The sequence below is a fragment of the Astatotilapia calliptera genome, chromosome 20 (assembly GCF_900246225.1).
Source record: "Astatotilapia calliptera chromosome 20, fAstCal1.2, whole genome shotgun sequence".
Classification (NCBI taxonomy): domain Eukaryota; kingdom Metazoa; phylum Chordata; class Actinopteri; order Cichliformes; family Cichlidae; genus Astatotilapia; species Astatotilapia calliptera.
The window spans coordinates 364,830-382,884 of NC_039321.1; the positions used below are offsets into that span (position 1 = coordinate 364,830).

The following is an 18,055-nucleotide window of genomic DNA, read 5'->3' on the forward strand; positions in this document are numbered from 1 at the left end:
GAACACAATTGGAATGAGGTTTTTGCAAATGAAGATTCAAATAGTGCGTATGATGCATTCTTATCAACTGTAATTTCACTATATGAAAAACACTGTCCTTTAATGAAAATCACTAGAAAGCATCACAGATCAAATAAGCCATGGATCACAAAGGGGATAGAAGATGCATGTAAAAAGAAAAATAATCTATATAAGAGATTCATAAAACAGAGGACAAAAGATGCTGAAATAAAGTACAAGTTATATAAAAATAGATTAGTAAATATTATAAGAACAAGTAAGAAAGAATATTACCACAAATTATTGGAGCAAAGTAGAAGTAACACACAAGAAACATGGAGGATATTAAACAGTCTAATCAAAAAGGGCTCAAAAAATAAGAATTATCCAGATTATTTCAAAAAAGATAAAGATATTGTGCTTGATAAAACTAAAGACATTGCAAATTAATTTAATGATTTCTTTGTAAATGTTGGCTTTAATTTAGCAAAAGAAATTCCAGAGTCAAGAAATAATAACGACCTAAATAAACATATTACTCAGAATGTGTCCTCCATGTTTATTGGTGCTGCAACTCATAGAGAAATAATTAACATTGTGAAGACATTTAAAAATAAAAAGTCCACTGACTGTTTTGGTATTGACATGATATTAGTTAAAAGTATTATCAGAATCAGAATCAGAATGGGGTTTATTGCCAAATGTTGAGCAGGTTTACAACATTAGGAAATTGCTGCGGTGCTTCAGTGCAAACATAGTGTCATAAATAGCACTTAAATAGACATGAAAAAATAAAAGTAGGAATAAGAATTAAAAGTGCTACGTGGGAAGATATGTGCATGAGATATACATGAGATATATACATGAGAATAAGAATTAAGAGTGCTACGTAGAAAGATATATACATGAGTGCAGGTGGTGATCAGTGCCAAACATGGAATGATGCAGTGAACACAGCGTAGGGTCATGTGTTAGTGGCGGGGACAGTCATATGGTTATTGTTCATGAGTCCAACAGCAGAGGGGAAGAAACTGTTCTTATGGCGAGAGGTTCTGGTGCGAATGGACCGGAGCCTCCTGCCTGAGGGGAGCAGGTCAAACAGACTGTGTCCAGGGTGAGAAGGGTCAGCTGAGATCCGAGCTGCACGCCGCAGTGTCCTGGAGGTGTACAGGTCCTGCAGAGATGGGAGTCTGCAGCCAATCACCTTCTCAGCAGAGCGCACAACACGCTGCAGTCTCTGTTTGTCCCTGATAGTGGCTCCAGCGTACCACACGGTGATGGAGGAGGTGAGGATGGACTCGATGATTGCGGTGTAGAACTGCATCATCGTCCGTGTTGGCAGGTTGAATTTCTTCAGCTGCCTCAGGAAGTACATCCTCTGCTGGGCTTTCTTGATGACGGAGGTGATGGTGGGCTCCCACTTCAGGTCCTGGGTGATGGTGGTACCCAGGAAGCGGAATGAGTCCACAGAGGTGATGGGGGTATCAGTCAGGATGATGGGGGGGAGTGGGGCTGTGTGCTTCCTGAAGTCCACAATAATCTCCACTGTCTTCTGGGCATTCAGCACCAGGTTGTTGTGGCTGCACCAGGACACCAGACGTTCAACCTCCCTCCTGTAGGCAGACTCGTCCCCGTCCGAGATGAGTCCAATAACGGTGGTGTCATCTGCAAACTTGATTAGCTTGACAGACTGGTGGGTGGAGGTGCAGCAGTTGGTGTACAGGGAGAAGAGCAGAGGAGAAAGAACACAGCCCTGAGGGGAGCCGGTGCTGATGGTCCGGGAGTCCGAGACATTCTTCCCCAGCCTCACGTGCTGCTTCCTGTCCGTCAGGAAGTCAGTGATCCACCGGCAGATGGGATCAGGCACATTCATCTGGGAAAGCTTGCCTCGGAGATGGTCTGGAAGGATGGTGTTGAAGGCAGAGCTGAAGTCCACAAACAGGATCCTGGCGTAGGTTCCTGGGGAGTCCAGATGCTGCAGGATGAAGTGTAGGGCCATGTTGATGGCGTCGTCTACAGACCTGTTGGCTCTATATGCAAACTGCAGGGGGTCCAGGAGGGGGGCCGTGAGGGTCCTGAGATGGGAGAGAACCAGGCGCTCAAAAGACTTCATGACCACAGATGTCAGAGCCACGGGTCTGTAGTCATTTAGTCCAGTGATCCTAGGTTTCTTGGGGACAGGGATTATGGTGGAGGACTTGAAGCAGGCAGGCACATGACATGCCTGCAGTGAGGAGTTGAAAATGCCAGAAAACACTGGGGCCAGCTCGTTTGCACAGTGTCTGAGGGTGGCAGGAGACACACCGTCTGGGCCGGGAGCTTTCCGAGCATTCAGACTCCTAAACTGCTTCCTCACATCTGCTTCATGAATATGAAGAGTTGTGGTGGGAGGAGGTGGTGTGAAATCCTCTTTTGTGTGGGGTGAGGAGGGGGGTGTTGTAGGTGAACAGTTTGAAGGTGGTGATGGCTCTATGGAGGGGGGAGAGGTGGGGGAATGAGTGTCCAAAGTGCCTCTATTGTTGGGGCCGTTGGAGGTGTGAAGGCTGCCTGATGGCTCGTCAAAACGGCAGTAGAAGTCGCACTATATATTATAGAATATATAGTGCAACCTTTCGCATACATTTGTAATCTGTCCTTTCAAACTGGTGTGTTTCCCTCACAAATGAAAATAGCAAAAGTTATTCCAATCCATAAAAACGGAGAGAGATGTCAGTTTACCAATTATAGGCCAATATCACTACTCCCACAGTTCTCAAAATTTTTAGAAAAGTTATTTGTTAATAGACTTGATAAATATATTGAGAAGCATAATCTCCTAAGTGATAACCAATATGGCTTTAGAGTGAAAAGGTCCACTTCAATGGCAGTGATGGAACTTGTTGAAGGGATATCTAATGCAATAGATACTAAGGAATATACTGTTGGTGTTTTTATAGACTTAAAAAAGGCGTTTGATACAATTGATCATTCTATATTAATGAATAAACTAGAGAGATATGGCATAAGAGGGATAGCATACAAGTGGATGAAAAGTTACCTGGATGAAAGATATCAATATGTCGAATTCAATAATGTAAAATCTAAGCAGTTGAAGGTAACTTGTGGTGTTCCTCAGGGCTCTGTGCTGGGCCCTAAATTATTTATATTATATATAAATGACATATGTAGTGTTTCCAAACTGTTAAAATGTGTATCGTTTGCTGATGATACGACTCTGTACTGCTCAGGTAAAAACTTAGAACAGCTTCTGACTGCAGCGGAAAAGGAGTTAAATATATTAAAAAACTGGTTTGATGTAAATAAGTTATCATTAAATATAAAGAAAACAAAATTGATTATTTTTGGCACTAGACAAGTGAAAAATGTATCTAAAATCAGGGTTAATGGAATTGAAATTGAAAGAGTGTACGAAAATAAATTTCTTGGAGTGATAATTGATGATAAGCTGAGTTGGAAGTCTCATATAAACCACGTGAAAACAAAAATGTCAAAAACCATCGATATTCTCTATAAAACAAAGCATGTCCTGAACAAAAAATCATTACACACACTTTATTGTTCTCTGTTGCTTCCATATATGACTTACTGTCTGGAGATATGGGGTAATGCATATAAAACGAACACTCTTCATATTTTCAAGTTACAAAAAAAAGCTATAAGAATTATAAACCAATCAAACTATATAGAACCAACTAACATTTTGTTTATTAATCTGAATACCCTGAAATTTTATGATTTAGTTGAATATAAAATGGCACAGATAATGTATAAAGCACAAAATAACTTGCTTTGCCGCAGTACTCAGAAGCTGTTCAAAGTCAGAGAGAGTCAATATGACTTAAGGGGAACAGATTTCTTTAAAAAAAACAAGATAAGGACAAATATAAAGCAGAGATGTGTTTCTGTTAGAGGAGTTAACCTGTGGAATAGTTATGACAGTGATTTAAAAAGGTGTAGTTCATTTTCCTTGTTTAAAAACATGTTTAAAAATAGAGTAATAGAAAAATATATAAATCAAGAATGAAAAGAGCAAAAAGGAGAAAAAAAAACCAACCTCTTGATTCTTTTGCTTTGATGTAGTTACTTATCTAAGGTGGAAAGTTTTTTTTTTCTTTGTTTTTTTTTTTTTTGTTTGTTTGTTTGGTTTTTGCTTTGTTTTATTATTTTCTTCAAGCCCTGTGTACAGGAGCTGCATACAAAAAGAATATTTTGTGAAAAGGGTTGGCGTAATAAGCAAATGCTTCAGCCAATACCTTTTGATTAGCCTTGTCTCATGCTTTCTTTCTTTATGGTAGATTTTTGTTCTGTTTTCACTGTTTGTTTGTTTTGTTTTGTTTTTCACTGTTTTCACTGAGATTTGAATTTGAATGTTAATCAATAAAATCAATAAATCAATGTCCTCCTGCCCAGAAGCAAGTTTCAGAAACAGGAAGCAAACATGATGAAGGTCCGACTATCATTAGGTCCAAGTGTTGTTGCTGACTGTCACTGGGTCAGAGTGTTGTTGAGTCTAAGGTCTAGACGGTGCCTTTACGTGATGAAATTAGGGCTGCATTTGATTTGGATAAAAACCCACAGTGATGTGGAGGGAGGCAAAGAGAAACTGGCTTCTTATTTCCACTCTAACTGTGTTTGTCTTACACACTCAACCAAAGAACAAATACACAATTCAACAAAAATTCAGTTAAAAATCAAAATGTATCTTCGGGCGAACATAAAAAAACCCTCTGATTTAAAGTTATGTTTTTCACATCTCAAATAAATAAATAAATAATCCAGTAAGTATCTACATCACTATGGAAACAAACAAGAAAAGAAGGTCAAAAATTCCCTCCAAACAAAATGTATAAATTTTAAACGCACAAATCAGTCCGTGCATGATTACATCGCCCCGCCCATCAAAAAGTCACCTGTGTGAATATATCGCCTGTCGTCGGTTGGAAAGTGTTTACTATCAGCCAACCTTAGAGGCGGAGCCACAGAGTTTGCTTTTTTTCACGGCACAGTTTGCTGACTCCTGCTAGCTTTACCGCAGTGAAGGTTTAATGTTGGTCACAGGAACTTGAGCAAAGCGTCATGGGGATGCTCCGCCTCTTTGCCTCCATGCTAACGCGCCGGTGTGCGTGGGCGTAATCGTTTCATGCGTGCACTGCTCCTGAAAACATTTCTCTGCAGGTCAGTCTGTGAAACGCTCACGTTTCCACGGTGACAGTATCGCTACAGAGCCGCGTGTTAAACGAAGCAAAGAATTTGTGTTTTCTAATTGAATTATTGGAATTGCTCGATGACTCACTGCAGCCCTTCGTGTCTGCGTGCACTCGTGACTCATGATGGGAGTGGAGGTGAAGCAGACTGGGGTTGAGTACCATCAACCCTCAGCTGGCCGAGGCTTTGAATCGGAGCTTCGGGCAAAGCCTCGTCCTCCAGCTGAACCACCGCAGGGACATCTACAGGAAGAGCGTCTCGCACCACGACAGGTCGGGCTCCATCTTCTGTGTGCAGATCCGATCATCGTCGTCATTTATTCGCCGCGCAGCAGCACATTTCATTATCTGCTGCGAGTGTGTCTGCTGAAAGGTTCACAGGTCTAATTGCATTTATTAATTATAAGATAATGGGCTCATGCAAATAAAGGAGAAAGGTGAAGAGGAAATATGAAGGTGAGCAGCGAGAGAGAACCGAGCAATCAAAGAGAGGAAACCAACAAAAACACAGAGGTTTGAATTATTCCAGCTGCTCTAATTTGACTCGACGTGAATTATTAATAGAGCAGAAGGCAGGATGCTCGTCACACTTCCATCAGCTTTATGGCTGTGTGATGTTTTCTGTCTCCGATGGCACCGCAGAAGAAGTCTCCTTTATTATTAGTACAACAATGAGCAGCCAAAGCAACAGGAGCGAGGAGGCGGGTCCCTCCGCCTGGCGGTCTTCAGCACAATGAAGAACAGACTGGGGCAGTCTAAAGAACACCTGAAAACCAAAGCTGATCACTGATTATCGTCCAGTCACAAGTCAGCCAACAGCACGTACTAACCACGTGGTTTAACCGCGGTGGTTAGTACTGTTGGTCGTCCTCCATCTTGGCTTTCTGGGTGGAGTTTATGTTCTCTTCAGGTACACCAGGCTCCTCCCACTGTCCAAACACATGCACTTAATGGGGTTAGCTTAACTGAGTCCCATTGAGACTCAGTGTGTCATGTACCAGAGAGACTTGTTCCACACAAACAGACAACAATAAAATGTACACAGTCGTATCAAAGACAAGTTTTTCACAAAAACATTTGTACGTCGTTGGAAGTCTGTGAAATCGAGGAGCTTCAGGTGCTTCTGTAACGTCTTCCATGAAGACGGAGCAGAGAAGGACAACGCCTTCTTCCTGAGCTCTGCACGAACCGATGGAACGACGAACGTGATGATGTCTTGAGAGTGCACTCTGTCACCAAACTGTGTGACATGTACTCTGATAAATCAGAGGGCAGTCAACCAGAAATAGGCTTTCGTGTAAATGATGTCACCGCGATCCAGGAAAGGTCAAAAAGTGGCAGCAACGAGTCTTTTGTTGAAGTGAAAGAGAAACATGATGAACTTCAGCCTCAGTTTAATAGCTGGTGACTTAAAGGAAAGACTGTCATCAATCACAGCACCGAGGCCACAGTTTCATTCAGTGACATTTAAAAAACATAGAGGTGAATGGTTTTCTGTGTCTGCTGCTGGTGACCTGTCCAGGTGTACCCCCCACCCTCTGGATAAGGCCATGTCTTCTGTCCACACTGAGACGGCGTTTTCGGTCAAGGAAAGCAGATACTTTTGAAATGGAAACGATAACACATTTTATCATGTGATGCAGTCATGTGACCAATTAAACTAAGATGGCATTACACAGCAGTTGTTTTGTTTGACAGCCCTATTAAAGATTAATAGGGCAGTCTGTACGTGCTGCAGACAGCTCTTTGTCAAATTCTTTAATTCTCACTCGCTTTTGCAACTTTGTACTTTTGTGTTACTCGCAGCAACGACTCCACCTCATCGTTAGTCCATTTAACAAACTCGGTGCTTTTCCTCAATTTTCTTCCGCGACGTTTCAACGAGCCGGAAAGTAAATAAGCGGCAGACAGAAATGAGGCAGGCCGAATCTTCTTGCGTTGTACGCATGCGCAGGACTGCAACGTTTTCGACCGTTTCATTGTGGATGAACAAGTGTTTGGAAATGATTAAAAACAATAGTGTGGAGCGTTTTTAGATGAAAACGCTGTTTTCAAATGTATTCGGATTAGTGTAGCCTAAGAGAAGCTTTGAATGTTTATAAGGAAGCGTTCAGGTGTGATCCCACCCTGAGTTGGCACTTTCTCATCCATCTTCTGCCTCAGTGGTCTAAGCAGACACCTCTCTTTCCTCTCGCTCATTAACCTGAGATACCTGAACTCGCCCACTCCTCCTGACCCCTTTTTCATGAACTGTGATGGAGCCGTCACCATGATTGGAGGTGTTAGTTCTCATCTGTGGTGCTTCACTCTCGGCTGAATGCTGATCTGGATCACTGGATAAACCATTGCAGACATATCGTCTGCAGAAAGCTGAGAGAGCCTCTGCCTGTGCTCGTAGCTGTCGTAGAGAAAGAAGGTGGGTCACCAGCACAGAAGATACACAAACTCACATTATAAATGTTCAAAATGTATTAAACGGTTGAAGGTCAGTACCAAAGACCTCCCTCTGCCCAGTAGTCGAGACAAAGAAAAGCTGCCGATTAAAAAAAAGTGGCACAAACAGGACGTGACCAGTTAAAGAGTTGGGGAGAAGTTTAAACAACACAGATGTGTAATCATCGATAAAGCACGAATGAGGTAATTTCCTAACAGAAGTGTCAGATCGTTTATTTAAATGCATTTCTCTAGTTTGCATCCAAACTCCACCTCCTGACTGGAGGTGGAGTTTGGGGTGGTGGATGGGCGTGCAGCAGGAATCCAACCCGCCCTGAGCGACCTCCGCGGTCGGAGTTGTGAGAGGCGGCGTGCTGGATTAGCTTGGCTCCGAGGAGCACAGAAGTGGTGAGGAGACAATTAGAGTGAGAGCTGAGGAATTAGCTGAGAGGAGGCGTGAGGCAGTAAAGCCTCTGTGATGGATGCTTAAATATTTCATGCTTGTTTTGGAGATTCCTTAAGTGCAGACGCACAGAGAACGCTAACAGGATCAAGTGTTCGTTTCAGGATTATGAGGGATACACACAGCAGCAGTGTCTGTGTGAGCGCTTCATTTATCACACAGAAGCTTCAGCTGGACCTCAGAGAGGCAGGAGAAGGGCGCCGTCATGGCGAGGAGGCTGCTGCACATTTGCTGCTGCACAGGCTTCACGTAAAGCAGGGTCACGCTTTTGGACTGAAGACAGGTTCGTGGAAATGTCACAGCTTTTCACCGTTTTTCGGTATCATATAGACGAATTAGATGTGAGAGATTAGCAGTCATGGATGATAGCGACTGAGGTCGCAGGGTTCGTGTTCACCCTCTTCAGGTCTTTATTTGACCTGACTGTGTGTCGCTGTGTTGTCACAAGTGATGGCAGGGACTCAAGCACAGAGCAGGGTTCAGTTCCACAGTTTATTTACACAGTCACCAGGTGCAGAATATATACGGTGGTGGAAATCCAGGTAGGGGAAGCTCTCTCACACTCACTCTCAACTTCACACTACAACTAACACACGTCCACACGGCGGTAGGTCACAGGTCCGGGAAAACTATACACAAAAGACATCGGTTACACAGAAGCACAGATTAACACAAGAAAACTTCACTGAAGGCTCACTCAGTCGCACAATCATCCAGCGATGAGACTGCCTGCGTCCCAGCCTTAAATGCAGGCCAACAGGTGTGTGGGCCAAGGGCGGGAGCAGTAAGCTCCACCCAGGCGGAGTGGCGAGAGAAAGGGGGAGAGCGTAATCAAAAACACATGTAGCCTTGCAGGGCCGGCCAGCAGACGCGGGACCATGATGTTAGCAGGATTACTGTTAAACACATCGGAGACGTCCTCAGGGGTCGGGCTTGGATCCCTTTACAGACGTCCGGTACCTTCAGATGTACGCACCAAAAGAAATGAAGAGAAACCGGGAGGAATTCTGGTCAGTTTCCAGCTGTGATGGAGAGATGCAGTTTGTTGTGTTGCTGACAGGCAGACTGACTGAATGATGATCTTTGTCCTTCATCCTGATTCTGAAGGGTTTTCATGAAGAATCATTTCTGCGCAGCACGCAGAGGATGGATCTGTTTCTTCCTGAGGATCTTGTCTTGGGACGCTCTTTAAGCATCCGCTGCACGAAGGACTCGTTTGTCTTCAGTGCTTGTGTTTCTTACTGTCGGCGTGCTTTTGCAGTGAAGCACACAATCCTGCGGTAAATCATCAAAGCAGCAGAGCTGATGAAACTCGGTGCAAACGCTGTAAAAAGGTTCGTGTGTGTTTGTGAGAAGACACGAATGCCCGACGCTTCTCTGAGCTCCGGCCTCACCGGTCACTCTCCTCTTCCTTTGTGCCCACGAGCACTGAACTCATAATCAGCATTTCAGGGTTTTTTAACTACAGCAACAGAGCAACAGAAGAGAGAGGAGGTGGAGGTGGAGAGGAGGGGAGATGTGGTCCCGATGTGAAAATGGGCGGAGAGCTCAGCTGAACACCATAAAATATTCTGTGTGAAGACTCCCGAGCTCCCGGCAAGACTCCAGCATGCACAGGGAAGGAGGCAGCAAGGAAAGACAGAAAGGAAGGACCGAAGGAAGGAAAGAACCGGGCGAGAGATGAAAGCAGCTGATTGGAGCTGGGAGGTGGAGCAGTGAAGAGCAGCAAGAGTGGAAAGGTGGAGGAGAAAATAAATGATAATGATAATAGCAGACCGAACGTGACCATGGTGAGAGTCAAAAACAGGAAGTTTGACCTCCTGCCTGACGCACCTGCAGCTGCTTCCTCCACCTCTCTGGCTGCGGAGGCTGCCGGTGTTTAAGTGGAGCAGTAAATTCATTTTTTTAGGGTGAAATAATCCAGAAGCACATAAATAGAAATTAAGATTTCCCTGGATTAATATTGTGACGGCTGAACGTCGCCGCTCCTTTGCCTCTCTCAGCCGAATCTTCATCTCTCAGTTTTGACCTTTAAGACCTGATTTTAACTTAATAAAGGCGGCTTCCTGTGAGCTGCAGGTGGAGACGGAGTCAGAGGGCTGAGTACAGCAGGGATACATCAGAGGGAGGCAACGAGAGGCACGAAAGCATAAAAGAGTGAAAGACACAGATGTTGGGATGTAAAGGAAGCGAGGAACATAAAACCGAAGCTGGAGAAACAATAAGAGGACTGAAGAGGAAAGGAGGCAGAGGAGGAGACGAGAGGAAGAGTGGAAGAAAGAAGGGGATGTGCTGAGGAGAGAGAGCGAGGGTGAAACCGGCTGGGGGCAGGGAGGAGGTTTGACTGCACTGCGTTTTCTACACTTGGTTCAAAGTTGCAGCAGCCGATGCGCTCGGATAAGACGCACCTTAGAACACACATGCATCAACATTACAATGAGCAGGTGGAGGGAGGTTTGTTTGGAGGTTTGGAGTCTTCTCTCACCCCCGTTCTCTGCGACCTGCTGGAGCGGGGGGACTAGGAGGAGGAGTTGGCCGTCCGACTGCGGTCTGGAGTGTGGAGCCTTCCTGCTGCTGCGGAGTCGGGGCGGTCTGCCTCCCCCACCGCAGGGAAAAGGGAAACACCACCTGGGTCTGGGTGCAGTTCCCCCTCCAGGGGCAAGGGTACCTAGACCCCGTTTGTACAGTACGCTTGGGGAGTGTGATCGTGTGTACAGCGTCTCTTTATGTCTGTCTCCACGTTGGTTGAGTGTGGAGTGAGTGCATATGAGAGCATGAGGGTGGGAATGGATGTTTGTGTCTGTGTGTGCCTGTATGTCTGTGTCTATATGTCAGGTTGGGTGTCAGGCGCCACCTCTCTGGGGACATCTCAGGCCCTCCAAGGTTTGGAGGCCTATCTCCCCCTACCACCACTTCCCCTGCCAGTGGCGGACTCCCTCAGACATCGGTGCGTTGGTGGTTCTTTGTGTCCGGGGATGGGCGTCCAGGTACACACCGGCTCACTCCTTGGCGGCCGCTTATCGGGGCCTGGAGCCTGGGGCTCGCTCGGGCCACTTCGGAGGTGGGGTGCCCCCGGCCTCTCGGCCTGGGGCTCGGTCACTCAGGCGCAGCTGGCTGCCGGCGGAGCTCACGGGCGCGTCACTGCAACCCCCCCTGGCTTCTGCTCCGCGGCTGCTGAGTGAGCCCTCATCTGGGACTCTCCTCAGCTCTTTCTCGGACAGTGGCACGGCTGCCCCTCTGTTGGTCTTCCTTGGTCTCTTGTGTTCTGGGGGCCTCTGGATGTCTGGAGTTTTGATCTCCTCCATACCTGCTTCACGCCCTGGAGGACGGGGCTGTGGCCCCCCCACACCCTCTAGCAGATTATTACATGAAGGAACCTTTTAAAAAACAAAAAACAAGCGCGTCCATGCTCACAGGTGTACACACGGGTGATCACACCCACAAACTACACCCTTTTTGGCTCCTACCTCAAAGCACACTGTGTTCTGTTGATCTTATGTGCTGCACAATAATGTTTAACATTTAGTATTTACTGTCATATTCCCATATATCATCATGATGTTGTTTATTCTATTACTCTTGTTCTCTTCTGCTTGCTTTCTTTTTTCTTTCTCAGCAGGTGACCCAGGTGATTGATATATGCATTTTTTTTCTCTGCCCGTTCTGTTGGTTTATGTTTTTTGCCCTTCTCCCCCGTCCCTCTTCTCAGCTGTTTCTCTTTCCCTCTTTCTTTCTCCCCTTCTTTCCCCCAGTCAAGTCTGTCCCGTATTCAGTAAGTGAAAATAAAATAAACAATAAAAGGTGAATCAAATGGACCATTACGGCAAGGCTGGGATGGTCAGTTTGGTAAAGTAAATCCGTTGGGCATCTTTCTTTGCCTTTAGACAACAATTCTGATGCAAAAGAGCCAAACGGGACAGACAAAAAAAAAAAAAAAAAAAAAAAAAAAAAAAAGGATAAGACGCAGGTCACATGACTCTCCGCTGCGTGCTTCTGTTCGTGTTTCCTTCTACACCCCAGATGTCTGCCATCCTCCCCGTGGTTCCTAAATTAAGGTTAAAAAAGCAGAGCTTGCTCCTCACCCGACTGCTTCTTCTGCCGCCTTAGACCTGGTTTTAGATTTAGGCTCGGCTCAGGCTTACGGCGGGCGCTGTTTACAGGCTCAGGCGGGTTGCTAGGTTACAAACCTGTCTTCTAGGCGTGGCTGTGTTGACAGCGCCTCCTGCTGTCTCTAAAATCACATACGTGACTAAAGTGCGTCACGTGACGGTTCAAGTTTGAAAATGTCGCATTGAAACTGAAGCTCGCATTCACGCGGCCTCCGTGGGAGGTCACAGGGCTACGCGTGCCTCCTGCAGTCTGGTTGCTGAACAGCTGGAACGAGTGCTCCTCCTCATCTGCCACAATAAAAATCAAACAAACTAAAAAAAATGTTTTTACAAATTTGCCACAAGTCCCTCCCCTTCTTGATTTTGATTGGTTGGTGACAGTGATGAACTGAGAGTGGTCAGCGGGGCCGGTGGTTATCTGCTGTTGTCAGGTGCTTCACTGAGGTGTGTGTTTGTGTGTCTGACTGAACTGATTCTTCTCGCTCAGGTACACCAAGATGAAAACAGCCACCAACATCTACATCTTTAACCTGGCACTGGCCGACTCGCTCTTTCTGGCTACGCTACCTTTCCAGGTACGACATCATCTGCACGCGTGCAAACTCTGTAGGTTAACCACCTGTTCCTCTAGGAGCTCCGGCTCTGTGACCCTGAGCAGGATAAGTTGTGTGATTCACGCTCAGACTCTGCTTTCTGGATGTTTCCAGGGCACTGATTTGTATCTGGGCTTCTGGCCATTCGGGAACACTCTGTGCAAAGTGATGGTGTCCATCGACTACTACAACATGTTCACCAGCACCTTCACGCTGACGGTGATGAGCATGGACAGGTACGTGGCTGTGTGCCACCCTGTCAAAGCGCTGGACATGAGGACTCCTCACAAGGCCAAGGTACGTTTTATCCTGCTGTCATAAAAAGCCGCCGCTGTGACATCACCGTCTCGCTCCTATCAGAGGGAAACTTTGTGTTTGTTTAGTCTAAATTAGTGAAACGTTATGAACCAGTGAGCAGCTTCCCTGACCTTTCTGACAATAAGCTGTCTTCAGCCAGAGGAGTTGCCTCCTGCTGGTCATTGTGTAGAATGCAGGTTTAAAGAACTTTTCAGAGGTTTTCTACGTTATTTTGACTCTTTTTATAGACGTATCAGGACCTTAAAATATAAAGCCCTGATTGGCTGTAAACCCCTTAAAGGCTGAAATATAAAATTCCAGTTTTCTTGAAATGGAGAGTTTATTGATCCATCTGACAAATTTGTTTTCAAATTTTAATTTCCGTGTATGACTCTTAATTTGTGTAAAAATGATGATGTGGAAGTCTTAAAAACATTAAACTGTTCATGTCTTCATGTGTTCAGGTGGTGAACATCTGTGTGTGGGTGCTGGCGTCCGCCTTCGGAGTTCCAGCGACGTTCCTGGGAAATGTGGAAGAGCACGAGAACAGTACGCCACGCGCACACACACACACGCGCGCACGCACACGCGCACGCACACACATCTCAGTGTCACCGAGGACCACAGGCTGCAGATCTGACGTGTACGTCCTGCACAGCTCCACGTCTACATAAAACCATTATCATCATCAGCTGCAGCGACCTGTTCCCATGAGCACTTCATCTGCCTGCACCGTAGGGCATTGAATTTAATCACAGCTTCGGGCTGTAGGGGAATTTAATCCTAATGACAACTACGAGTGAAACATGGCTGTTAACGCTGTAGCACAGCGCCCTCACTCCTCTCTGTTCCAGTGAGAAGCTCTGACTCTGTGATGTCTGTTTCCTGCTTACAGCAGATAGACAGACTTTAACGCTAGAACATGCAGACTGCTGTTATAATGTATCTGTATAGCGCTTTACTCGTCCCTAAGGACCCCAAAGCGCTTTACACATCCAGTCATCCACCCATTCACACACTGGTGATGGCAGCTACCTTGTAGCCACAGCCACCCTGGGGCGCACTGACAGAGGCGAGGCTGCCGGACACTGGCGCCACCGGGCCCTCTGACCACCACCAGTAGGCAACGGGTGAAGTGTCTTGCCCAAGGACGCAACGACCGAGACTGGGGCTCGAACCGGCAACCTTCTGATTACAAGACAAACTGCCAACTCTTGAGGCACGATCGGGTTAGCTATTACCCTAAGCATGTCCCGCCTCCTTGGAGCGTAAAGATCCTCAGTCTCTTATCTCTCCTGAGGACACGTTAGTGGGTGGAACAAAGAAGAACCTGAAGTGAGGCAGAGGCTGAATTAGAAGGCTGTACTTCGCAGCGAGACGTGGCCGTGCACTGATCTGAACCTTCAACACAGAGCGTCCCTGCACAGACTGCACCTCCAGATACTTCCATAAAGATGAAACCCTAATTAAATACAGTAACGTGCAGCTTTACACACTGCTGCCTGCAGAGAGGGTGTGATCAGTATCTGCTCCTTACTGCTGTCACTGCGCGCTGTCTGACTAATGCTGTTAACCAATGTCAGCATGTCTTTATCACCACTTTGACTGAATAATAAAGCAAATAATGCAGAACTAAACTAAAGTGACACGAGGCTTTCATTTAAAAGGAGCCTGCACACGTGCAGGTCAGTGTTGCCATACCGGTGCAGATCACGAAAGACGCTGCATCGTGTTTTATTCATGAATGCACTGCAGCAGCTCTGCACCACAGCCCTGCATCTTGGGGTAAACTCATTAATCACAGGTTTGTCAGCCGGGAGGCCCACGGAGCTTTGTGGTTGCTTTTCACAGTCACAGGGATTCCACTAAGTTTTTATGCCTAAACTCTTAAAATTCACCAGGTTATATAATAATTTCATCCTCAGATGATCACTGTAATAGTATAATAGGTAACATTGAAGACAGGAGTAGCTTTTCAGGCAGACTGTGGTCCTAACGTCACCGCGAGCTCTGGCAGGACACCAGCAGACTGAGGATACAGGTGCCAGAGCCATTACTGCGCCCCTTCAAAGGGAGGCGGGTGCTCAGGAAGGCCTCTTGGACGCCTCCTCTTAGAAGTTTTCTAAGCAGACCCAGAACTCACTGGAGAGACCTCATCTCTGTCTTGTCTGGCTGTAAAAACCTGGATAGTGGAAAATACTGCACGGGAGGAGCCCAGCCTACCCTGTTGCCAGTACAACTTCGCTTTGGATAAGAAGAAGGAAGCTGGTGCACGGCCCTGCTATGTACACATCGAGCAGGAGCAAGTTTTTGATGCTCACCGGGCTGCAAGAAGATTCAGCAGCATCTCTGAAGAGTTTACCCTCAACCAATCAGCACAGACTAATCAGCGATCACTCCCAGAGGAGGAACTTGTTAGACTCTGAGCAATAAGGTGTGCAGATCAGTGCAGCCTGTCTGCAGACGTGTTAAACTTTCCAAGAAGGGAGTTGAACGCTGTGTTTAGCATTAGAACTCACTCCATCAGGAACATGTGGCCGCGTGCTGCTTTAGGTCTGTCTGGGTCAGCGCGGCTCGCCATCGTCAATAGAGCATCCACCTGTGACGGGCTGGGAGCGAGACCATAAACCTGCTTCGTCGCAGCACTGCGGGAAGCCACGTGCACGGCTTTGCTTCAGTCAGGCCGGATCAGGTTCTGTTCCCGTCAACTGTGCTGAGCTCAGCCCTGACAAGCTTTTCATTTTGGCTGTAGCTCAGGTGGCAGAGCCGGTCAGCCACCAATCAGAAGGTTGGTGGTTCGATCCCAGGCTGCCTGCTGGCTGCATGCCAAATATCCTTGGGCAAGAAAGTAACCCCACGTTTGCCTACAGGTGGTGGTCAGAGGGCCCGGTGGCACCAGTGTCCGGCAGCCTCGCCTCTGTCAGTGCGCCCCAGGGTGACTGTGGCTACAATGTAGCTGCCATCACCAGTGTGTGAATGGGTGGATGACTGGATGTAGTGTAAAGCGCTATACAAATGCAGGCCATTTTATTAAAAGCTGAGGCATGGCTGCAGATCAACTGCAGGCGCGTTAGAGTCAACTCAAATTCGTCTCTCTGCGTGAGACGTCTCAGGACTGCTGAGGTGAGTCTTCAGACAGCGAATGGCCGAGCAAAGCGGGATGTTATCAGGCTTGCCGTTTCCTCATGACTGGAGTGTTGATGAGTGCTGACCTGGTGTGAAGGCCCGACTGGGCTGGTAAAACAAACTTTGTTTCACTTTTCTCAGCTGTTTTTGCTTGGCTGTGTCTCTCTCTGAAGTCTGTGCACAAACATCCGTAATTATGAAACCCACTGCGCTCGTTCCCAGGACGTACTCTGAAGCCTCTTTGTTGATGCTGAGCATGTCTGTGCTCTTTAACCTGCTCTCTGCTGCTCGTCATTAATAATGTGTTTCAGCGGCGTTTACCTCACTTTGTCCTTCAGCGTTTGGCGTTTTGACTGGCTGCTTAAGCTTCGATGGAAATTCTCATCATTATTTATCGTCTGGCGTAAAGACCTGGAGCACACAACAGCACTCCAACATATCGGCAGGATCTGTCAGAAGAGCTCTGATCCCCTCCCAAAAACACAAGCAACAAATTGCAAATGTTGGGCACTGGTGAGGCTCAGACGGACTTTAATCACTAACACGGCTCGTTTGGTGACATCTGACATGCTCTCTGTAGGGAGCCTTCAGCAAAGGTTTTAAAATGTTCATGAAACTGAATTTATTTGTTTTTCTGGACATGAACACAATTATTTTGAATCTAGTCTCATATTTTGTCATGTCCTGGGTCAGTTGACCCACTGTTTTGATGTCATTTTGTATTATGGTTTATGTCTAAGTAGGGGTGGGCAATAGAAATGGTATGAAATTGGCCAACAGTAGAGATTTTGACTGTACCGCTCTACCACGATAGCGCATATTGATGGTTTGTTTGTCTTGGTCAAAAACATTAGGGGTTAGGGTTAAACAACATCATCTGCAAATTATGTTGCGCGACAGTAACAGTGAAGAGACGAAGCACGTTTTGGAATATGGGGAAAGCCAAAAACTGCGCTTCCTCCACTTCCGTAACATTGATTCAATAATGTTGAATTCTCTCACAGCTGCTCTGTTCCCGTGTTGTTGCAGTATATTAATGACCACTAATGGGAATAAATGGCCTGTATTTGTAAAGCACTTTACTCGTCCCTAAGGACCCCAAAGCGCTTTACACATTCACTCATCCACACATTCACACACTGGTGATGGCAGCTACATTGTAGCCACAGCCACCCTGGGGCGCACTGACAGAGGCGAGGCTGCCGGACACTGGCGCCACCGGGCCCTCTAGTAAATAGTAACTATAATTAATTACTTTTTCAAAGTAACTTGCCCAACACTGTTAATGACTAACCTTGTATTGTGGATGGATTATCTCAGTTGTTCTCCTGACTGAAGTTTGGTCCGTTTACAGCATCCTGCTATGCGATTGCATTTGTTTAACCATCAGGAACCTTCACGTTAACTTTTATCAAGTGGAAAAAAGTTAGCGTTCATACTCCAGCTTCACTGTGTATATGCTATGCTAACATAGCTGTGTAGCTAGCTACCACGTAGCACATCATTATATACCAGCTAGCCCAACTTCAGTAACCCACAAACGTCACTGCTGTTTAGGTTTCTGTCTCCATTTGGGTTAGTTTAGGTTAATTTTGTTTTTCTTTGACGTTCCAACAATAAAGTTGTGTGTTTGTGTCAAGTCCTGCCTGACATTTGGGTCCAATCCTGCCTGCTCCACACACAGTTCATGACATATTAGCTCATTCATGTGTGCAAGAAGAGAAGTTCTGGAAGTTCTGGAGGGTTGATGTGTCGGGCTAATGATTCCTGTTGATTTGTTTCATCATAAAAACTTGTGAGACAGTCTTAGAAACAGGCGACGGTTTATAT

The 18,055-nt window shown here is 46.2% G+C and overlaps 1 protein-coding gene across 1 annotated transcript in view; it reads left to right on the forward strand.

The window, feature by feature from the left end:
- Positions 1–18,055, forward strand: part of oprl1 (opiate receptor-like 1) — a 79,867-nt gene that overhangs the window by 44,294 nt on the left and 17,518 nt on the right. Inside the window, exons 3-5 of the mRNA XM_026154987.1 lie at positions 12,697–12,784; positions 12,917–13,099; positions 13,564–13,648. Of these exons, the coding sequence (XP_026010772.1) occupies positions 12,697–12,784; positions 12,917–13,099; positions 13,564–13,648 (356 nt within the window). The remainder of the gene's footprint in view (positions 1–12,696; positions 12,785–12,916; positions 13,100–13,563; positions 13,649–18,055) is intronic.